Source organism: Misgurnus anguillicaudatus, unplaced genomic scaffold, assembly GCF_027580225.2.
Source record: "Misgurnus anguillicaudatus unplaced genomic scaffold, ASM2758022v2 HiC_scaffold_27, whole genome shotgun sequence".
Lineage (NCBI taxonomy): Eukaryota > Metazoa > Chordata > Actinopteri > Cypriniformes > Cobitidae > Misgurnus > Misgurnus anguillicaudatus.
In genome coordinates this window covers 1,957,241-1,982,482 of record NW_027395277.1, presented here as the reverse complement: position 1 = coordinate 1,982,482, position 25,242 = coordinate 1,957,241, and the positions used below count along the sequence as shown (strand labels likewise).

Here is a 25,242-nt window from a genome sequence, read left to right as displayed (position 1 = left end):
TTCCTAAAATATATATCCATATTTTTTATAAAGAAACATTTTAACTGTTAGGTTATAAAGACAGCAAAACTGCATGCAAACTTAAATGATTGGCTACCCATAGACTTTTCATAATTACAAAAATGTGTCAACCCCCAGCTATTTTTCTTATGTAATGCGAATATTTTAAATATGCAAAAGTAATGCAGAAAAGTATTGTATCATCATGTTATTTGTTGTACAAATGAAGATAGGATGAAACTTTTTGGTTTAAAAGCAGAGGGTCTTTTCTTTCATTTGATGTATTGTAAGTTTATATATTTAAAGAAGAACATGTTCTGGAAGGCATTAAAATCATTAAAAATGCTCCCGCGTTTTTTGGGTTTGGGGGAAGAAGGTAATATGTAACGACGTGAATTTAAGTACAGTGACTATTAGTGTTGGCCGTTTTTTACTAATTATCAAGTATTTCCATACTAGAAATGCGACCTTGGATTTAACCAATCCCAGTGGGAAGTGAACACACAAAAATGGAGGTCATGTGGGAATGTTAATGTGAAACCATGATGATAATAATAATAATTTAAAACATTAATGGGCAAACCAGCCAACTATTGTCATGAAGGCGCTATCGGCACAACTTTCCAAACGGTGAAGACCGACCAAAGTGCTGAACAGATAAAAAAAGTATACAATATCAACAACAAGAATAAACTTTAACTCATTCCCCGCCAGCTATTTTTTGAAAAGTTGCCCGCCAGCATTTTTGTGATTTTCACAAAAGTCTCACAAAATGCTTTCCAGGAAAATTTTCTTATAAAAATATATAAACATACAAATATATCAAATGAAAGAACAAACCCTCTGCTTTCAAACAAACAAACAAACAAACAAAATGGGGGAAAATGTTTCATCCTATCCTTTTTTCTCTGCTTATAAACTCTTAGATATGGGTATTTTTTTAATATTTTTTTTAGCAAAAAGCTGAAATAATTGCATTTTTGTTAAGGAATTATAATTGTTAGGGATCAGCTTCAGAATGATTATCAAAACATACACAGAGTTTAAAATGAGTAAATCTTTTTTGTTTCAGTTTTTTTATAAATTGGGTAAGTGCGCCATCTAGTAAACAATCGGGGTATTACAGATTACCATAAAAACTTATCAGGAACACATTTTTCATCCCCATTTTTTCTCTTAATTGACGAGATAACTTGTCAATGGCGGGGAAAGAGTTACACACTTAAGCATCCACTGATCCAAAACCAGTTAAAATTCTATGTTTTGATCATCGCTCTGAATCTGATCTCTTACAAAAGTCTTTTACAAAAATGCAACCATTCTGACCATTTCCCTATGATCACACCATACATCTGGTTACCTTGTCTAGTCTAGTCGCATTTTATTGCTGTGGCATTTTAAAAAGGTGCAATTAATTTCAAGGACACACCAACATACGTCTAAAGAAATCACTGATAGAGTTTAATCACTCGCCAAATTGCCAAACGTATCTGAGAATAAATTCCTCAAGAAATTTGTTTATATACATTCTCTCTGTCATTTCATTATCAGTAATTTCTCTTGACTGAAACACACCCAGTTATTTGAATTAAAGGTGCCGTCACTATCCAAGGGCACATTTCTGTTTGCATATTAGCATTATGCAAAACATATCTGTGTGTCACATTCACAAAGTGCGCGTATGAACGAGAGCGACGGAAGACATCAGTTATGACCCCCTCAAGGGTACATATGCAAAAAATAATTGAATATCATTGCACCTCTCATCTCTACCCACCCAGTAATCTGTCATCACACGGTGATGTATCGCCTTTCAGATTAAAACGGATGATTGTTCTCTCTGCCTAGATTACCTTTCAAGTTCGCCCCCTCTTTTACAAGAGCCCAGTCTAGTATTAATCTAGCGTGTCTTGACTGTAGGCATAAAGTGTGGTCCACATTTTAGCTTAGTCCGACCAGGAACCGTCTACTTGGATGAGAAGCCTCCGATGGGACCGCCCACGTCTGTCTGATGTGCACTGCACACAAAATTGAAAGAACTTTTTTGCATTTCGTAAGTAAAAGATTCGGGCGAGCCAGTTTGCCCAGACACAAAGGTTTCCAGTATAGCAGACCAGTCTGGGCCGGATCCACACTGGATCTGGGCCGACGTCGGCAAGTCCGGAATGGATCCGGTGCGAATCTGGTCCGACGTCGGCAGGTCCGGCACAGATCCGGTGCGGATCTGGTCCTGATACGTCTGCTTTTGAAGAAAGAAAATGTAATCGCTGTGTTTGCCAAGACCTCCAGGGATTTGTTCGAAGCATGTATAGTCACAAGAATCATTTATAACTATCTCAAGGACATCTCTTCATTACTTTCAACCCGAGTCTTTAAGAAAAAACTGAATATCTTTCACATTCTAATACATTAAACTTTCCAGCAATTCAGTCTTTTCCAAAAAAAAACCCTGTCTGTTTCAAAGTCTAGTTTTTGTGATCTAACGCTCAAAATTTCTCTTACAGTTGGAGTTGATCCAGAAGCACACGTGGTACATGTAAGTACAGAACTCCCATGATTCCCTGGGGCTGAATACACTACTTGTGACAGATAGACTAGAAACAGGGTGGTCGTCAGAGACAGACACGCTAGGATCGAATGTGTGTGCGCGTACAAAAAGAGAAAATCAGACGGCGTATGCGTGTGATAAATGGCACAGATCCCACGTGTCAGCGGCAAGGACAAATTTCTCCAGGCCCGCCAGGGATTCGCTGTCCGCTCTCATGCTTTCGACACTGTCGTCTGGCTTCCTCAAGAGAGAATGGGAGAGCAGTCAGACAGCAGGGGAAGGTCGATGTGACATGATCGTACCATGCCCTTCTGTCTCACTGCCTCTCTTGGGTCAAAGACATGGCAGCTGTGATTCCTGTTCGGTGCCAGCACTTTTAACAGGACTACTTATGTTTTAGCTGCTCTTATATACGGCACCGTGTTTTATAACAGATGGCAACAACAAATATTTGGAATAGATTCGAGGAGCAGGGTTGTGAGGATGCGTATTTAAGATCACCCTGCCCGTGAAATCTGGGCTAAAGTCTCCTAATCTAATAATAAGCATTAAAGTTAGATTTCACTCATTGAATATATTTGACTCAGTCAATATTAAAGATATCAAGATTATAGTTTCACATAATGTTCATTTTATGTAGAAAGACAGTGAAGCACAAAAAATACTTTTGCACTTTTTACTGTCATTGATGCGGATTCTTTGGATGATCTTTAAAGAAAAAAATATGCACCGCTGTCTCTTTAAAGCCTGAGATACACTACAGGATTTTTGCAATCCTATAAGATCACAAAGTGCGACATGTATCGTTTAAACTTGGGTACGACGAGCATGTAGACTGTACGATGTACACTGTTTCTGCGTATCTGATGTTAATCTGGGGTATAGAGTAGTATTGCATCCTTCATATCTTCAAAGAGTCTTTAGTTTTATCAGATTAATAAAAGACAGATCAGCTTTCCCGATTCTTTTCGATAACGTACGAAAAAATTTGGATGGAGGAGTTACGAGCTGCGGGAGGAGCGAGTCACCAGTCAACACTTTATACAACACTGACTGGATACCTTATGATTCACTACATGGGTGATTCTCACGAAAACTTGGTTTTAAAAATGTCAAGCATGAAAATGTAAAAATTGCTTAAATTTACTTTTTTTCCCACCAGACATTGAAAAACAAAGTCTGGAGTAAATGGGAACATTAATTTAAAAACTTTTACTTATCATTTAACACTTTTTGTAACATAATTTAAAAAATTTGTCCTAAAAAATCTCATTACCGCAACAGTCAGAAAACATCAACACTGAAATATTTTCAAAATGACATGACAAACCTGAAAGAACATAATTTGGAGATTCTGCACATGCATTTAAAATCAAAGTATTATGCTTCTATTAATTAAATTAACATTTAATAAGCATCTGTTGCGGTAATGATAATCAAAATGTCGTGTAAGCATTCTGACAAGACAATATTTCAAATTAACTGTAAAAAAATGATCTTACCTGGTAGCCATCTTGAAGTAACTGGTCCATGTGCTTGGTCACTCAAAATCAAACTTTATTAAAATTCTGTATGTGTGCTTAAACTGTTCTCAAAAAGTGTTGCGGAGGATGAGAACATCAGGCATGGACACATCATTTTCCTAATTTTTCCTCATTATTATTATACATAAATATTCAGTAAATATTTTTTCTGTCGTCTAAAGTAGTCTAGCAAAACATCCATTTATTTTTGTGTTAATTTGATTAAATTACAACATAACGCATGTTTAAACACAGCCGGACACATTGCGGTAATGAGAATTTCAGCAGAAAATGAGATAAAATTTCCAATTATAAATTCTTATGTTGAAATCACACATTGTGCAAGGTAGAACACAGTATTGTGTTAATTCTGATGCTTTTTAATGTTACTATATAACACATTTTAAAGCTAAAATCATTAGTGCCGTGGTGTTTCAATGGTTTCGTGAGAATCACCCACATGTTCATGTTGTTTATTTAATATGCACTTACGCGCTTATTTCTAACATAACACAGTTACTTACCGCATAGCGTACCCCTGAAACATCATTTGGTGGACCCGTATTCGAAAAAAGTTTTCCGAAACTTGTACAAACCCTGGCTATGTAACATCCCACTGCATTTTTGACACTTTGCATTTGTTTAGCATGAGGAAACAACTCTTAAACTGTGTTAATAAGTCAGAATGCATGAAATACTGTTGAACTTAAGAGGTTAATTTTAGTCTCTCCACAGGAACGTTTCACGTCTAATATTCTTCTGCTCTCTTCAGAGGAGGCAAGAACGAACCGGAACCCGAGCAGCCGGTTCCCAGGAAAGTGGCGATTCGCAGCGTCCCCTCAGCGGATGACATCGATCCAGACGTACTGGATAGCATGCACTCGCTAGGGTGCTTCCGTGACAAGAACAAACTGATGAAGGATCTGCTGTCAGACGAGTGAGTGATTGAGAACTGCTTTAAGACCATTGCACCTGATCTAAAGGTGTAGCAGATGCAACCAATGCTATCTTCGTATGTATTTTACGCGGTCGTATTAACTCGTATGACCACATTTGGAAATTTTTGTACGTTATGCTTTTGCCCCTGTGACGTTGGGGTTGGTGGTGGGGTTTCGCTGTTGTTTTTGTATGATAATCATGTGTTTTTCTTAGGTAGTCCAGTTACACTCACCAGCAAGATAATGTAAATAGATATATTTAATAAATAAAATATTTTTTATATTTTTATGCAGATTATGCATTTATTAACTCTTTCCCGCCATTGGCAAGTTATTTTTACATTTGCATAAAAAACGTGTTTCTGATGGGGTTTTATGTTAATCTGTAATACCACGATTATCCATTAGATGGCGCACTTACCCAGTTTATAAAAAAACTGGAGCAAAAAATTATTTACTAATTTTAAACTCTGAATCTGATCTCTAACAAAATTACTTCACAAAAATGCAATTATTTCAACTTTTTGCTATTATTATTCTTATTTTTTAAGAGTTTATAAGAAAAAATATAGATAGGATGAAAGTTTTTTCGTTTTGTTTGTTTGTTTATTGATATATTTGTATGTTTGTATATTTTTAAAATAAAAATTTCCTGGAAAGCATTTTGTGAAACTTTTGTGAAAATCACAAAAAATGGGGGATGAGTTAAAAAAAAGGTCATGTTTGCAATAAATGCCAATCTCTCCAAAATGGCCAATGTCTTGTTTTCTTTAGAAAGAAGCTTTTATTAACGACCTTTTATTAAATATCATTTCCTGATATTTATCATGTATCTGATGGAATTCTAGCTACATATATCGTAGGTTTTCATAAATGTTTTTCATTTATTTCTAATCAGTGAAAATCAGGAGAAGATGATCTATTTTCTTCTGTTGGATCGTAAGGAGAGATACCCAAGCCATGAGGACCAGAACCTCCCACCACGCAATGATATCGGTATGACACAATCCTCTTGATCATAGATCGGTGATATGAAAACTGGTCGAATCTTTACAAATATAAGAGATTTTTGAGAAAAATAGGCCAAGCCTTTTTGTACAATTTATGATGATGTGAAATCAAATTCTAGCCTAATAATAAAAGTTTCTTGTCCTAATGTGCAACACTGATCAATGCAGAATATGTATTGAGATGTTTTAATAATTTTTGCCAGAATGTAATAACTTTTACCCGCCTCCAACATTACTTCACTGTTCTGCTAATGTAACTTCTGGCCACATGTGCTGTGGAAAATAAAAGTATTCAATAATTTTATAGCAAAGAAATCAAAGCGTTTTTGGTTATGTGGTGCGTTCATTGACGTAGACCAGGGGTCGGCAAGTAACTTTGGCCACGGGCCAATATTTTTTTTAGCCAGTAGATGGCGGGCCAACTGCTGTTGGCACACTTACGTCTTATTTTGAATTAGCCTAGTATAGGCTATCTGATCTTTTGTCAAGAAACATTGTCTTTATTTCCTATTTAAAATACGAAAGACGGCATTAAAAATGGCTAAAAACATGGTTATGGGTCTGTGTATCATTCGTTCAATCGTTTTTTAAATTAAAAACAAAAATGAAAAAATTAACCACCACGGGTTTTCTGATTGTGTGCTCAGATAAAAAATTAATTACTGGATTAGACAATTTTTTATTTAACACCTTTATAGGCATAATATATAAATGAAATCATTTTAAACAGATCAAGTACTATTAGTGGTAACATATTACAGGCATTTATGCTGTCATGAAACTGAAATTTTGAACTGTATTCCTTTTTTTATTAATATTTATCCGGGACACACACATACACACCTAAGGTTTAAGGAGGTCTCCGCTTTTTGTCCAGCTCCGACAAGGTTCTATTCAGTAAACCGCTTAAAATACACTCTGTGTTCACCCGCTTTATTTCCCGACCTGACGGGTCCGCAAAACTTAACGTTAGATCTTGTTCCCAGAATCTCAAATTCAATGTCTCTAACAAAAAAAGAGAGATGAAGTAGCCTATAACAATTATAAATGTTATACAAAAATTGTATTCGTGCCAATATAAATATTATTTTAACATTGTATTGTTAGCAGAGAAAAAATGTCACAGAAAAAATAATGAAATATAAATAATAAATTAAATAGGACAAAGCCTCTCACTCAAATTTGTAACCAACATAAAACGAAACCATTGGTTGCAGAGTTGCTGTTCAAACAAATTGCTGAAAATCCTCCTTTGCCAAATTTATTTTTAAAAGGAGGTAAAGATCAAAGAACTATGCGTTAGGAAAATTAATAATGGCTTTATTTTAATAGACATGTAAAATCATATTTTGGCAGATTACTTTCATTTTTTTAACGAATTTACCTGCCCATTTAGTCTTAATAATTAACGGTAAACGAACTTGACTTGCTGTTCTCGAAGGCAGGTCGAACCTTAGGTCGGGCGCTCGAGCCCCAAGTTCAAGTAACAGAACAGAACAGTAGATTCCTTTAAAATCTACGTTAAAAGTGTAATAGTTAAAATATTACTGCAGTAAAAGAGTTTATTTTATCATATTTTGTAGTGGTTTCTAAAAGCCTGCAATTACTTTTCAGTAATTTGCGATGTCATGGAGTTTAACGTCTTCACGCGTGACGCATTGACATGATTTACGAGGTAAATTTGCAAATGATTCATGAAGTCAAACCTCTGCAATTATTTGATTGATTGTGTTTTAGAAGTATGTTCAAAATCTAATGACAGTTATGATCGCGGATGCGCTGGTAGAGAAAGAGAACGAGAAAGAGCGTCCGGTTAAGATTAAACTAGCTATTATACGCATTTTTTTCAGGACATTCTTGCGAGCCGGTGGCAACTTGTCTACGACGCAAATATTTTTTTATCAGGTAATACATATTATTTGTCAGTGTGTTATACGCGAATAAATAATAATGAAAAAAGTTCAAAAGTCGGACTGTAAGCGAATGAGACTTACCGGAAAGGTTTCTATTCAAACCCTTATTAAAACCCTTATTAAAATGTAATCTGTTAGTACTGTTTAAATTTATTTCATTGGTATATGTCTGCTAAGGTGTTCAATTAAAATTTGTCCGAACCCGTTTTCATTCATTTTTGTTATTTTTGATCTGAGCGCACATTCAGAGTCGTTTGATTTTAGTTCAGGAAATAAATAATAGAAAAACAAGTCGTTTTTCTTTATTATTATTTTTTTGGTTTTGATTTGAAAAAACGAATGAAGGAATGATACACGGGGCCATTTTGTAAACTGTTATTTTAAAATAAAAAAGTGTGATTAAAAAAAAAAAAATTCCAGCGGGCCACAAAATATTACTGGCGGGCCACTATTGGCCCGCGGGCCGCCTGTTGCCGACCCCTGACGTAGACCATTGGTTTTCAAACTTTTTTGTCAGCTGAACCCTCTTGACCTAAATGATTTATTTAAGGCAGTTGTTCTCAAACTTTTTCAGCGTGCGGCCCCCCTTGTATATGGTGCATTCCTTTGCGGCCCCCCAATTTTTTTATAACAAATTGTTCTAAAACGTAACATTTTAATAAGACGAAACATATTAAAGAATACAAAGTAGTGCTGTTGGTTAGAAGCCTTATTTTTTTTAGGTTTAATTACACAGAATTCATGATAAATTAATGTATTTTATAAAATGTCATAAAACTGGGGCCCCCCTGGCACCATCTCGCGGCCCCCAGTTTGAGAACCACTGATTTAAGGTAACCCCCCCACCCCCAATATTTTAAGTAAATATTTAACCAATTAAAAAGCACATTTGCATGTTTAACTTAAAAAAAATATTTATTTTTATTGCTTCATAAACTGTATCTGTCACTTTTGCACGAGTTCTCAGTTTTCTAATATATTGTAGTGTTGTGTAATAATCACATAAACTAATAAATCCCAGTTTGGGAAAAACTGACGTAGACGATTTGCGCCTGCTGCGTAGTTCGGGAATTTTTTATTTTCTGTGATTGGCATATTTTTTAAAAGCCTTGCACATCTACATTTACTTTTAGGCATTTAGCAGATGCTTTTATTCAAAGTGGCAAAAGTGATAAAAACAGAGCGATTTGTCTTAGAGAAGCAACTTTTATGGATTCAGAGAGGCATCGCTCAATACCGACTTCCAGGCCCACATTCAGTGCAATTAAATGGTGCACAATGAAATACCCAAAGAGTGCTTAACAAACACATTCATCGCAGCAGCTGCTGGTGTTCATGATCAAACCACGATCAAGCAGCATTTTATCGATGATGAACGTGGCCAATGCATTTCAAATCTGTTTGTGCACCCGTGTGTAGATCCGCCTCGGAAGCGTGTGGATTCACCCATGTTGAACAGGCACGGCAAGAGGAGGCCGGAGAGAAAGTCAATGGAGGTGCTGAGCGTTACAGAAGGAGGTTCACCCGTACCTGCCCGAAGAGCCATCGATATGACGCAACATGGACAGAGGTGACGTAAAACCTCTTATTTTAGAGATTGTCCTTTTTATTCATGATGATGGTACTTTGTGACAGATTCAAATAAATGTATTAAATGAATGAATGTGGCATGCAAAAATAATAAATATTAGCTGAGGCAAACCCAGACGGCAGACGATTCTGGGCCTAATCTGCACCGAAGTCAGCAGATCCGGTGGGATTCCGGCTTGGATTTGGCCCAGAGTCATCTGCTGTCTGGAAATGTATATCCATTTCAACATCACCTAATAACTAAAAAATGCTCTTTTCCTCAGTTGACTTTGGTTTAAATTAGTGCTGCCTCACGATTAGTCGCGACTAATCGTTTGCAGAATTCAAGTTTTTGTTTACATAATATATGTTGGTGTACTATGTATAATAATTATGTATAAATTCAAACACACACATGCATGTATATATTTAAGAAATATTTGCATGTGTATATAAAGTTTTATATTTTTATATAATTTATATTATATATAAATATATATAAATATAAATATTTATTATATAAATATATATTTTTCTTTAAATTATACATGCATGTGTATGTATTTATTTATACATAATTATTATACATAGTACACCAACATATATTATGTAAACAAAAACTTTTATTCTGCAAACGATTAGTCGCGACTAATCGTGAGGCAGCACTAGTTTAAATCATCCTTATTAAGTCTTTTCACATTTTTTTAAATGTAACTTTTACACAGTGTTAGAATTATGTCAGATTATGGGGATCATTTGTGCTTTAGAAGGGATCCCTTAATGCTTAAAGGGAGGTCCAGGCCCACCCCAGCCCCCCTCAATTCAAACACTGCATTTAAAATTTGATACAGGAATCCTGCACTGTATTTTAATAATAATCTGATGTATTAATCTGACTGCAGATTATTTTTAAACTGTCATTTGGCATTATTGATCTTGGGTTTCACGCTTGCTTTGTGCATTACTCAACACTAATGAAAAAAGTCTAAACACAACGAGCTTAAATCGTTTTTGGTTATGTTGTGCGTTTAGTGACGCAGCCGAGTGGTTTGTTTTTTCCTCCGAGATTCGCGCCTATTGCGTAGTTCAGAAATTTTTCATGACCCCTTTGGCAAAATATATCCGTGATTGGTTGACGAATTTCCACTGTTAGACACTCTTGAGTCATTCGTGTTTTTCCACGGTACCCCATTTTCCCTTTATCTAATGATGCTTTGGCATGTATGCATTGTAAATCCCACAAAAGTGATCTAAATACTAAACATAGAAATTACTTTAACATATAAATACTTTTATATGCACAAGCAATAGGCAGTAAAAATCACACAAAACCAAAAAACATTACTGAAGAAAAAACACAAAAGCAATGTTGTCTTTTATTCGGTGCAACCGCTTAGCAGGAGTTCAGTCTGTGTTGTTGTATTGAGGGACTTAATGTTTGTTCAACTTTACCACCCGTTGCATTAACAGCGTGTTTAATAAAAGCTTGGATATCCCGGATGCCGACCGCAGAGCAAAAAGGAAAAAGTCATGAAAGATGCAGAGATGTTTTCCTGTTCAAAGCTTTCTGACAAGACCCTTGAACTGACCTGAACCGCATTAGAGGTTCTTGGACAGTTGAAACGTATGTTGACAGAATAAATTGGTATAAAAAATGATGTCCTTGAGTTTAGAATCACAAGCATGCGCTGAATCCCAAATTGCATACTCACACTTAGTATGTAAGGTACGTACTTTGCTGATGATGGTATAGTACACTGTAAAAATGCTAGATGTTGGGTCATATATGGAATTTTTTTTAGGTTTCTTTTAACATATTTGACCCAAACATGGGATGAATTAACACAATATTTTAGTGTGCACTTTTAAGTATAAATTGAGCAATTTCAGAGAGTAGTATAAAAAACACTGTTGGACATTAATGTCATTTCAAAAGTAACATATATTAAAGTCGCGATTGATTTACTTTCCCCGTGGTGACATATATCCGAGTGAAGTCTTCTGAAATGAAATAAAGGTAGGTCTGGACTTAAATTCGTCCATCGAGAATTTATTGGATCGTTAAAAGTTGATTCATGTTGCTATATGCTAATCGCTGCGGTCTTTTCCTAGACCCCGCCTATCAGCCATACCATATGTAAGGAATAATTGAAGACGGGACATTGAATTATAAGAAAAAAGTTGGTAATGCAGCATTTTGAGGAGGGGAGGTGATTTGTGGTTTTGATTAAATATTATAATGGAGCATGATTTTTTTTTTAAATAATGAAGTTCACAGATAAGTCATTTGTAAAAAATACCACAATATTCCAAAACAAATTACATTTCAATTTCCTTGCGACTTTAACATACTTTTTTTTTTAAGTTGCCTGCAAGCATTTTTTTGTGTTTTTTATTTATTTTTCTTTTAAAAATATATAAACATACAAATATATCAATTGAAAGAATAGACCTTCTGCTTTAAAACAAACAATAAAAAAACATGAAAAATGTTTCATCCTGTCAATATTTTTCCCTGCTTATAAACTCTTAAATATGGGTATTTTTCTTTAAAAAAAGAAAATAAAATTAGCAAAAAGCCAAAATAATTGAATTTTTGTGAAGGAATTTTGTTAGAGATCAGATTCAGCATGATTATCAAAACATACACAGAGTTTAAAATTAATAAATATTTTTTTCTTAATTTTTTTTGTATAAATTGTTTTATATTTTATTGATTTTTTTTATCCATCTAGTGGATAATCGATGTATTACAGATAACCATAAAAACTCATCAGGAACACGTTTTTTCATGCAAATATTTTCTCTTAATTGACCAGATAAAAAATAAATAAAACTTTTAGGGCTGCACGATTTGGGAAATTTTTACCATTGCGGTTATTGATGCTAATATTGCGATTGCGATTATACTAAATGGTATCATGAGTCAACTTGATGGGTTTTAAGGAAAATCCACACACAGTTTAGCTAAAATGTGTATTTGTAAAACTAGAAATGTTTTCGTATTGCCACGTGATGTAGCAACTGCTCAGTGTCAGTAATCCTAAATCCAAAATACCGCCATACAACAGACATAGAGTTTTTTTTAGCTACCAGATCACTGTCAACCTCCTCTGCATCCATCTTCGCTCTGGTATAAGTGACGACGCACACCACACACGTGCATGCCACACGTGCACTGCCTTTTTTGTTAGTTTTTCTTTCTTTTTTTAAACAGCAAGGAAAATCATCAAACTGTTATCCGAAAGTTTGTGTTAACAAGTCCACACATTTATTTATTTAATATAATTGCAACATTTTGCTGTCATATAATCGCACAGGCTGACATCGCGATTGCGATGCGATTAATTATGCAGCACTACTTTTATTATAAAAATAAAGAAATAATAAATAATTTAAAAAAGATAGTTATTATTATAATATATATATAATATATATAATATCGTGTTTTTTTATTTTGGGTTAATTTGATCCAGACATATCCCAGTCATGCTTACTGTAATTTATTTTAAAAGACCACAATTATTTTAACCCTATTAAACCGGATGTGTCGTCGCAGACACTTTCTGCCAAGCTCAATTCATTTGATCGTAACTCTTCAACCATTTGCGATATCAATACCATTTGAATGGCTCCTGAAAGTACACTATAAAAAAACGGCAGCATTTTAACAATTTCAACTTGTTTTTATAAGTTATGTCAACTATTCACAGGTCAAAACTTAAAATAATATGTTGAACTGACTTGCAAAACAAAGTTATTTTAACTTCATGCTGCATTGTTACAGTGTAGACAAATTATGCTTGTTGACAATATATTTATAGTTTTTGTTCGGAGTGTGTTAGGTTAGTATGCACCAAATTTTGCTGGATTGATTGACAACGGCTGGAAAACTGGGTTAAAAAAGCCTCCTAAATGAAACTGAACATCAGTAACACTTAAATGACTTGTATGTATGTATGTACTACAGTATATCTTTCAAGTCTAAAGTGTTCACTGTTATTTCACTATTCACAATTATTATTTTTGTCTATTTAAAGTCTATTTACAAACTTACAACACAAAGTAATTACCAATAATTGTAATTTATTGAAAGCCATTTGTTTTCTGAAAAATGTGATACCTGTGTGTGAAAACGACCTATTTGTATGGTTATTTTTAGGGTTAATCTAAAACCACAGATGCACATTATAAAAATTAAAACCTTATATTTCAGTATATTCTAATGTCATTGCTTCAATCTTCAAGTTTCGCCCTTTAGGCAGAGCACCATCTATATTTATTTGGCTGCCACTATCTTTTTTCGCTTTCATTTTTCCACACAAACTTCGAACCCTCACCTTTCACCTAATATAAGAGCAGCTCTCGTTCCTCCAATTCAATTCAAAAGCCAATTTCATTACACCCTTTCATTCCCACTCAAATGGCGAGACGTACATCTGATGCGGGACTGAAATGGGGAATTGACTGGAGATGACCCGAGACTGACATACTGTAGATGCCACCTGAGGATCTCAAAAGACCATATAGACCGAGTGATTGCATTTCAAGAGGAAACACCTGTATACCTTAAAAAATACTACTTTCTACTTTCTGACCACCTGGCTATTTTTGGCATCCTGCAAAGTGCACAATATTCTTTAATGTCAGATTATATTATTATTTATTATTTGTTTCATTCTTCAGATGAAGCGTAATTGTTTATGGGATTTGCAGGTCTCTGCCAGCTTCATTCTGCCTATTTAATCCTGTTGTATGTTGGGTTTTGTAAGCATTAGTTTTAATACTATTCCGTTCTTCTCTATGGATTCACCCTGAAAATCCTCACAAGCACTCCAGATCGTTCTCAAAACCCTCTTTAATCCTACACTGACTCCAGAACAGCCATCTGGGTGTAGTTAACCTCTGAAAGACATCTAATCCGACTCCAGAACAGCATTTAAAGTCAGAAGATTTATTATTAATCATTGCTAATTATTATAAATCTCATCATCAGACCAGCTACCCAGAAACCTTGTTTTACACACATAACACTTTAAAAAAGTGATGTTTTATCTGTAAACAAAGATGACTGATCATTGACGTGTAAATATGCATCTTCACATGTTGTATGCGCTTCACCATGTGTGAATATGGCCCACATGGTATCTGCATGGTGAAAAGTGCAAACGATGTGACTAGTTAATATTCACTAGTTCATTTCATGCTCCTGGGGTTTAAACATAATCCATGATTTTAAATCCATGCATGCATTAAATTATATTTACATGCATGCATTTGGCAGACACTTGCACCCTAAGCGATTTTTATCAGTATGTGTGTTCCTGAATTCAAACCCTTAACTTTTGTACTGCTAATGCAATACCAATTGGTACAGGAACACAGATTTCTCCAAAAAATCAGCTTGGAGACAGTCCATCTATCCGGTTCTGACACCTACATAACTCTAAAATAAAGCATGAGCTATTATTAGCCACAGCTGGGTTGTGTCTGACTGTTTGACTATCATTACAGCTGTCTCAATAGTCCACTTTTTCTTCTAGACACCCACACGTCGAATGACACATACTGTAGAGGTTTCAGCCTTCACTTGATATAAATAGAGATATCTGTTTTATCATCTATCTAAAACCGCATTCACACTGCACTTTGGTCCCAGAAAATTTCCGTAAAATTGGCAGAGAGGCTTCTGTGTGAACGCAAACACAAATGTTCCGGGATCGCTCCCGTAAAGAAGACCTAGTAACATTGCCGTAACATTCGCTGAAATCATTCACCAGCTCCTTATGATCTTGTCATAAACTAACATGCATGCGCGTGGTATCTCAAAAGAGAGAAATCACAGATAATTAGCAAACTTTAGACGCTGTGGAAAAAACCTACCAAGTGCAGGACTTTAAATATGTCACATGTCTTTATGGGATTTTTACGGTATGTGTGTAAAAGCACGCACAGATTCTGAAAAATCATTGGCAGTGTGAATGAAACAACAATCAAACGATCCCAGACAAATCCCGGAAACATTTTCCGTGTATTTTCCGTAATCTCTGTATGAGAAGGGCTTAAGTTTTTATCTATTGCTGTCTCAATTTCAATGCATCTTTTAAATAACTTGTTTTTAAAGCATGCAGCAGGTTTATGTCAATGCATAGTTTATTTATGTTAATTTTATGCAATAAAAAATTACATTTGCACCATTTTATTTCAGTTAAGACTGAATGGACCTGAAAATGTTAAATGGTGTAACCGCCAATTACATCAAAGAATGAGAAATATTAAATATTTTATTCATCTTGATGGTAAGCATGATCATAAAAAATCATTTAAAAATATAATTTTATTCGTTATTTCTAAATGTACATTTTAATGCGTTTTTGTCATATTTGTCTTGACATATGCTGAAAACAGCTCTGTTTTCTAAATAATCTTTGACAAATGATGTGAAAATGTATGTAAAAAAAAAAATTATTACACTAAACTAGATGATTATATTTTATTCCAATTTTTTATGAATATATTTATATTTTAATAAAAAAAAAAATACTAGTTACACCAATTGACGCATACCGGTTACACCACATTGACATTTTTGCAATTATCCCCCAAATATTATTTTAAAATTAAATTAAAGAGTTTCGTTGCAAAACGAGATAAATCCGTTTTTAACATTTTTGTCAAAAGATGTTTATTAATATGTTATCATGTTATTATTTTGTTTTATGTTGCTACTTAGCTGTATTTTTTAAATTATGAAGGTTTAAATCAAAACAAACCAACTGGAGTTGAATTGATATTAACTGGAATGCACAACCAAAAAACGAGATTTCTGAAAAATTAAAAAAAACGGTGTCATCTCAATTTGCAACGAAACTCTTCAAAAAACCAGAAATTTTAGACTTGGTCCTCAAATTAATCAGCAAATTTATTTTGAAATTTTAATCATTTTAAATTTAATTTATCCATACGGACACAAAATAATTAACGTCACGTTATTGACCCATATATGTCATATATGTCAAAGAAATGTACCATGTACAGTATAACCCACAAAATCAAAGCACCATTGTGGGGTCTAACCATTGTTTTCCATCTTTTTAACTGGGATGTACCAAAAACATTTTTAAAGTCCCATTGAACCAGGAGTCACAATTGACTTAACTACCATGTTGTGATAATTTCCGAGTGAAACGGAATATAATATGATAAAAAAGTGGGCGTGGCTTGTGTTTTGCACTGTGACTAGAAAAGTAGGCATTTCATTAAGAAACAGAACTCGCAGCAGACCGACAGTTGGAGGGGCGGAGTTAACCGATGCTCCGCTCAATCCATCTAGCTGACGTCATCAGAGAATGATCGCAACGAGAGGGTGTATATACATTTTCAGATTTTGACTGAAGTTTATGAGGGCACATGAATAAAAAAAGTCTTACACAGATAAAATTTTCATAATAAACACTGCAATATTACATAAAAAAAATTTGATTTCATGGGGACTTTAAGTGTGAATTTCATCAAAAGTGTTTGTAAGAAAATGTGGTCTTAAACTAGATAACAAAGCTAAATAGGAGCTTTATCAAACCAGTGTGGTTACCATCTGTACCTGATAATTCAATTGTTTGTTTTTGGATGGGAAAAACACATTTGTCATTAAAGATGGAGGTATGTTGGAATAAGAAAACATGAGAGATTAAAAGTCATTATCTTTCTTAATGAAGACAGATTGTGAGCTCACAATGTACCGCATCCATCTTGAAGATGATTGAAATGTTCGATCTGTATCTGTGTGGACATCAGCTGTCCAAAAACACATCAGAATACCTGCAGCTTTTCACTGACATTTTAATGCCAAACAGCCAATAAATGTAAACCAATAGGAACTTACACATACATTAGTGGTATAGATGAATCATACAGACGTCCTGTTGGAAAGATGTCAAATATGTGAAAGTATGTGTGGGACCTGACGGATTTTTATTGAGTAGATCTGGTCCCCAAACAGCAGCCAATCGAATATGATGTTGACTTCTCTCAGTATCTGACTGTGAGTTTTATGGTGTGTGTCTGTACAGGTCACGGTCCATCAGCGGCGCGTCCTCTGGTCTCTCCACCAGTCCCCTCAGCAGCCCACGGGTGAGTAAACTCCGCCCCCCAGAACATCTGCTTCTCTCTGTCCACCAATCAGCACTCATCTAATCTAACCATAACCTCCAACCATCAAACAATCAACTGTCCGTGACAAAAAAACATTAAATAAAGCACATACAGTTGTGATTCATCATCATTTTGGTTATTAAAGTATACGTTTATTTTGTGGGTTGAGCAAAAAGTTTTGGTGATCTTTGACAACTGTGAACTAGTTAGCTGGGTGTGATTTTGAAATCGAATGGAAAAGATAGATGTGGTGCATTGTTCAGGTGCTTGTGATGCATTGGTACTTATTTGGGCAAAATAGGTTTGAATCCGGACTTATGTTTTCTTTTTCTACTTATTAACTTCTGATTTGTAAAGTAAATTTCTATTTAGGAAACAAAGTAAACATACTGTACCAGTCAAAGATTGAAACACATATTAAATTTGTATTTTTTCATATTACAGACTAATAGTAAACTCATCAAAATTATGACTTAAAGTGCACCTATTTCATTGCTAAAAAACAACGTTATTTTGTATATTTGTTATAATACAATGTGTTTGCGGGGTTTATGGTTAAAAAACACATTATTTTTCACATACCGTAAATTTTTTAGCTCCAGATTTCATTCTATTCCTGAAACGCACAGATTTGAAAAACACACCAAAGGAAATGTAAAACCGAGAATCAGACGATAGGTGCTCTTTAACACAAATATAATTACAGGTATTTTGCAGCTTTTTGAGGTCTCACCCTGGGATAAATTTTAAACAATATTTAAGATTTTCCCAACTATTCTGGGCTCTTATTGGCTATTTAAACACGGCTAAAAACGCCAGGCGGACGCCTACTGTGCACGTTTACCAGCGTTTCTTCAGCTAAGCGCTTTGGTTGCTATGATGCTTCTGCTTATCAGTCGTTGTATGATGCACCGGTTGGTTGTTGTGGTATTTGTCCCGCCCCTCCTCCACAGTGATTGGACAGCTGAGTGAAAAGTGACATTGACGAGCTGAGCATTCCATCCAAAGTTGAACATTTTTCAACTCTGGGTGCTCGGTGCTGAATGTGGAAAAATGGTGAGCGCCGGCGCTCGGCACGGAGAAAACACACCAAATCCTTCTTTTTTTTTTAAGCGTAGGGCTTCCATTGGAAACAACTGAAAACATGAAAAAAGAATAAATGTCTTTGTGCACGGGACATTTCACAAGACATTTTAAATGTCAAATAAATCTTTGGTGTCCCCAGAGTACATATTTGAAGTTCTAGCTCAAAATATCATATAGATAATTTATATAGCATGTTAAATTGCCACTTTTTAGGTGTGAGCAAAAAAATGTAATTTTTTTGGGTGTCCTTTTAAATGCAAATGAGCTGAGCTCAGCATTTAATGGCAGTGCCGTGGTTGGATAGTGCAGATTAAGGGGCGGTATTATCCCCTTGTGATGTCAGAAGGGGAGCCGAATTTCAATGAGCTATTTTTTACAGGCTTGCAGAGAATGATTTACCAAAACTAAGTTACTGGGTTGATCTTTTTAACATTTTCTAGGTTGATAAAGGACTGGGGAGCCAAATATAGCACTTAAACATGGAAAAAGTCTGATTTTCATGATATGTCCCCTTTAATATTCAGTTGAAATAAACATTTTGTTTACTAATATAGGGAAAAAAAATTGTCTACAAAAGTAATTTCAAACATTAAAACGTACACATTGGATGAAATCATTTTTAAGCTTATAGATAACATTTTAGTTGAGTGTTTTCAAACCTTTGACCGGTACTGTGTAAAATAAAAAGTAAATTATTTAAAGTATGTTTAGAGAGTATGAGTGCATTTCAAATCTTGTAGTTAATCATGTACACGTAGTTATTTTAATCAAATGTGATCTTGGGATGCTACAGCTTCTCAAACAGAAATACCGTTTTAAAACATTGAAAAACCTCCAAACATCAAGGAATGGAAAAGTTACGAAGGCCTGATAAAATCATGAAAAACAAATCAAGTGACAGAAATGTCGAACCCATTCACAAAATTACACAAAAAACAAAAGCAAGTTGGAGAAGAATAAAGTTCTTGTTATATGGAGAAATACTTTTTTATCCTATATGTCGTCCCACCCCACAATGTAAATCCGGCTCAAGGAAGACTGTGGAAAATCCCACTCCTTTGTTTAGCACAAAAGCTCCAGGCTAAAGCTTCACACTTGACTTCTTTAAGATTACAGAGTCTTTTCCTAAAGCGTGACAACGTATAGAGCCGATTTACACAAGAACTGGACTTAGAAGTTCACTTGATGTCTCCGAGTTTTACAGTAGCCATTCTGTATCCCACGTAAGACCTTTTTCGAAGATTTTTATGTAAATTAAGGTTTGTTTATTGCTTGTTACTTTTGTTAATTTGTTTACTTGGATTATATTATATTTCTTTTTGCAAATTGTTGTTTGTGTTTAGAGATTTGAGATGTTGAGATGCCTACAAGCTTTAAATTCTTGCTCCTTGCTTGATACCCACAGTTGCTCATCTCACAGTGTCAAATTTATTTTCCCATTGGCTGCTTTCTCTAATTTGTCTAATAACACTGGATTTGCATTTTATAATGGTCTTGTTGCATCTTCAGCCCACCTTTCTTGCCTAACTGCATGTTTTTTGTTTCTTCTGCATCACCCCGGCTTATTTCTCCTTAAATGTTTCCTTATGCCGTGCCGTGCCTGTGTTCCGCTCTGGTTCTTTTCTTCCCCAAAGCCTGTCCGAAAGTTTTTTGTCCCGCCCCGATCCACCGAGCTCCTCTTATCCCCCAGTTCCAGCATCACAGACTCCTTAAAATCAAAATCCCCAACTCCAAATTCACTATCGCCAAACTCCATATCTGAGTCTCTCCCACATTGCCCAAGGACCTTAACTCTCCCAACAAAGCCTAATGACAAACCCTTAAAATCCACCCGATCCAACCCCCTACCTGAGGCTGAGCCTGAACACATTTCAGTGGCCAAGTCAGAACCTTCAAGCCCTTGCCAGCCTCAACCGCCCCGTATACCCGGTAGCACGCTGTTACAGCGGGCGAACCCCGCTTCCAAAACCCCCCCTCGGCTGTCGGTTCCCTTCAGGCCTGTCGTTTCTCTATCACCCATTCGTCTACACCACTTCCATCCTTGTCCCGGCTCTGACCACACCACCAAATCTATCCCCACCATACAGGTGACACCTCACCCCTCTCCAAGAGGCAGCCCTATCCCCACCCCCAAAGGAACGCCGGTACACACGCCTAAGGACAGCCCATCGGGGACACCCAGCCCTACACCGCCCCCAAGCCCCTCCATTGGGGGAATGCCCTGGAAGACACGCCTCAACACCATCAGGAACAGCTTCCTGGGCTCGCCGCGCTTTCATCGCAGGAAATTGCAAGGTACTGGATGAAATTCGAAACAAGGCTTTATGAAATCGATTGCTACGCAGACCGATGTCATATGACATTGAAGTGCCGCAAGAGCGAGTGCCCAAAACTTTGATGCCCCATGTTGATTCCCAAGTCAAACACACCTAGATGTTTGACATTTGGATATCTCCCGCCCCAACTTCCTGTTTTAAGAAAGAATGTCATCACAAGAAAAAGTCAAATCAGTTCTTTCGGTTGTAATGTGTCACAAAAACCTGAAATTATTTGTAGGCAATAATGAAAGAATGAGAAGATTTTGGCGAGTTCCTCCAAATCCCTGTATTAAAGGTGCAGTGTGTAAATTTTAGCAGCATCTAGTGGTGAGGTTACGAATTGCAACCAACGGCTCAGCCCACTGCTCACCTCTCGCTTTTGAAATGCATAGAGAAGCTACAGTAGCCATCACCGCATAAAAATGTCATCGTTGGAGAAAAAATTTTTGTCCTTTAAGGGCATCTGTAGAAATGTGGTGGCACAAAATGGCGTCTTCTACTTAAGGGGACCCTCGTGCATCTAGATAAAAACATCTCATTCTTAGATAATAAAAACATAACAATTAATTATAAAAAGGTCTTTATACACCAATGATATTGTAGTTTTGTATATTATATTGCATTTCTGTCAAACGATCCTTCTAAAAATGACACACTGCACCTTTAAGTCATTTAGGGTAAAAATATGCTTTTACCTCCTCCAGATCTGAACCTGTATCTGTTTCTTGGCTTGTTATGGTTAAATTGACTCATTTACATACAGCCTGTAAACTAATATTAATCCTGTCACCATAGTTACCGTCTCACTTTCTTTTAAAGAGCATCGGCTAGAATTTCCAAATCCTTAAACCAGCATGTGACCCGTTAATGATTCAGGCTTATTGGGATGTTCCCTTTAATAATCCTGAACACAACGTGCAACTTATGACTCACAAATACTCACAAGCATGCATGCAATTTTAAGCTTAATTATGTTTAACCTTTTAAAAGGTACAGTTTAAAAATGGCACATTCTTTGTAAATGACGGAAATGGATGCATTAACAGCCCTGTTTTATTTTGAACAGTTCCCACGCAAGAGGAAATGTCCAGCCTGACGCCAGAGTCTTCCCCAGAGTAAGTCTATATACAAACATGTGACTTTTTGAAGATGAAAATATTGAATTGTTCTATTGGGACAACTTGCCCCATACAATCCCTAATATTGGGGCATGTTGTCACAATGAATTCTGCCTCTAAACCAGAAGTTTTCAAACTCAGGATAAGTCTTTATACAAACACACATGTGACTTTTTGACAATGAAAATATTAAATAGTTTATTTAACACACCAACTTGTCTCACATTCTGTGTGTATTCAACGCGCCGCCATTGTTGTTTACAGTGCGTGGAATGGTGCGCTGTGATTGGTTAAGCGGATTTATTGTATTCTGCAGAAAAGGAGGAGTGGCGTTAATTGCGTTTTGGGATAAAGGGAGGAAAGATAACAGAATAACATGGCATATATTGGATTTTGCGTAGAATGTAGAATTATTTTTTTAATACTGACCTGATACAATACTGATTTTGCCGGTAACTCATTTAAAAAAAAAATGCTGTTTATCGCGTTTTGGAACCAAAATCTTCATATAAACTCCTCTCTTTTAAAAGAAAACTAATTTATTTTTGTATTTCTAAATATTTTTTTTAATATTGTATTGTTGGTCATTTAACACGCATTGGGACAACTTACCCCATATGATCCTGAATATTGGGGCATGTTGTCACAATGAATCCTGCCTCTAGCAGGGGTTTTTAAACTGTGGGATCAGGTGGGTTGCACAAAGTCACATTGTTGTTGTTGTAGTGAATGACACAAAAACAGATTTGTTTTATTAATGACAACAAATGGCAATGGTTTTGATGTCAGATATTTTGGGATTGCAATGAAACTTATATTTCATTCATACAATGAAAATATGAAGAGTTTGGTTCCAAAACGCAATAAATCCATTTTGACACAAAGATACAAAGCTTAAAGGAATAGTCTACTCATTTTCAATATTAAACTATGTTATTACCTTAACTAAGAATTGTTGATACATCCCTCTATCATCTGTGTGCGTGCCGCTTCGATAGCATTTAGCTTAGCCCCATTCATTCAATGGTACCATTTAGAGATAAAGTTAGAAGTGACCAAACACATCAACGTTTTTCCTATTTAAGACGAGTAGTTATACGAGCAAGTTTGGTGGTACAAAATAAAACGTAGCGCTTTTCTAAGCGGATTTAAAAGAGGAACTATATTTTATGGCGTAATAGCACTTTTGGGAGTACTTCGACTCGCCTGAAAAGTCCGCTCCCCTTCTCACTCTCATAATGGGAGAGGGAGGGTGTTACTGCGCCGAGTCGAAGTACTCCCAAAAGCGCTATTACGCCATAAAATATAGTTCCTCTTTTAAATCAGCTTAGAAAAGCGCTACGTTTTATTTTGTACCACCAAACTTGCTCGTATAACTACTCGTCTTAAATAGGAAAAACGTTGATGTGTTTGGTCACTTCTAACTTTATCTCTGATTGATGAATCAACAATTCTTAGTTAAGGTAATAACATATTTTAATATTGAAAATGAGTAGACTATTCCTTTAAATTTGCATAAAACAAGAAAATCTAAATGTATGTTTCTAAATAAAATAAAATATCAAATGTCAGTTTGGGATAACTAATGTGGTTATTAAGGGTGTTACGATTTCGATTTTAAATTGAAATCTATCGAAATTAAGTCACAATCTCGAACTTCTAATTAAAAAATGGGATTGTCGATGCTGCCACGCCCCCATGTCACATCCAGTCGGCTTGGAAAAAAACTCTGAGGTGCCTTAAAAACATTGGTCCAGCGTAAACAAATGGGATAGTTTGCATCAGCTTGCATGAAATGCATAAAACTGAACAAATACGTTAGGATTACTACTTTAGTTTATGTTTAGACTTCGGACAGATGGAAGAGCGCGTGCACGTGAGACAGAAGAGAAGCTGCTTATAAATTATAATGGCTTAGCATTTTTTTTTGTCTTAAAAAAAGGATCGAATCGAATCGTGACCTTAGAATCCAAAATGTAATCGAATCGAGGATTTGTAGAATCGTGACACCCCTAGTGGTTATTATGTGTATAATATTTAAAACACTTAATATGTGACAGCTAGTTCTGGTTAACAACATTTTCAGTTTAATGCAGCTGTACTGTGAAAAGTATACAATTACTATATTTTGGACAATATTTTGGTGACTTTTGTACATAAAGATGGCGAAAACTGAGCACAAAGTGCTTTTCTGACTCTCCAAGTCAAATCCATGCCGAAAACACAACAAATTGTAGGCGTCAAACAGCATCCTCTAAAAAATAGGAATTATTGGCTTTGAACAATACTTACCCCACAAAGCTGATGTAAAGCACCCTTAGAGCGTTAGAAATCATTGTGACTTATGCTTCCCTCTGTTAAAGCCTTTCAGTTTTTTACTCTAATGGAAACCCGGTAACATCTTTCTCTCTGTGAGGCGGCAGTCAGAAACTTCCTCTCCCACACGGAGCGATGCTTCATCCGCCTCTCTTTTGTTTTCTATTTTGTCTTCCATAACTTATCCCCCTCGCTCTCGCCTTCTGTGCCAGCTGGATAAGCCGTGATGTTTTCTGCTTTTCTTTTCTCATCCTTTGCCATAAATCAGGGTCTGAAAGCTAGGTTTCGAGCAACTGTGCTTTGTTGATGCACAACGGCGGCCGATTGAAGCTTTACAGAGCCTGACTGAATTTGAGATGGACAGTTACTTGACAGAGATAAATTGACAACTGCTTAGGGTCAGGGCCGCCTTAACCTAATGTGAGGCCCCGGGGCTAAGAGGTTTTGTAGGCCCCCTTCCCATCGATTTATAGTCTCTTTTTTTAAGTGTAATATCTAGGTAATCTACATCACAAAATGCATTAGTTTCTTTCGAGACATACAACAGTGAGTTTTCCCTCTTTGAGCCAGAAAACACCATAATATTGTTATTAACATATCACTGAGCCTACTTGAGCATAAACACAAGACACTTTATTTAACAACCACACACAGCAACTTGTGGTGATAATAAAACCAAAATGTGTGAAAGTTTATATGTTTATAAGCTTTATGTTTATATAGTTTTTGGAATATAATTTGCAGAAAATTGC

The 25,242-nt window shown here is 35.7% G+C and overlaps 1 protein-coding gene across 2 annotated transcripts in view; it reads left to right on the top strand.

Annotated features, from left to right (window-relative positions):
- LOC129434000 (serine/threonine-protein kinase BRSK2) overlaps positions 1-25,242 on the top strand; it is a 237,953-nt gene that overhangs the window by 193,206 nt on the left and 19,505 nt on the right. For both annotated transcript variants that reach the window (XM_073864685.1, XM_073864684.1), the window contains exons 9-15: positions 2,505-2,536; positions 4,844-5,008; positions 5,908-6,005; positions 9,352-9,502; positions 17,571-17,631; positions 20,826-21,033; positions 22,123-22,171. In XM_073864685.1, the coding sequence (XP_073720786.1) occupies positions 2,505-2,536; positions 4,844-5,008; positions 5,908-6,005; positions 9,352-9,502; positions 17,571-17,631; positions 20,826-21,033; positions 22,123-22,171 (764 nt within the window). The remainder of the gene's footprint in view (positions 1-2,504; positions 2,537-4,843; positions 5,009-5,907; positions 6,006-9,351; positions 9,503-17,570; positions 17,632-20,825; positions 21,034-22,122; positions 22,172-25,242) is intronic.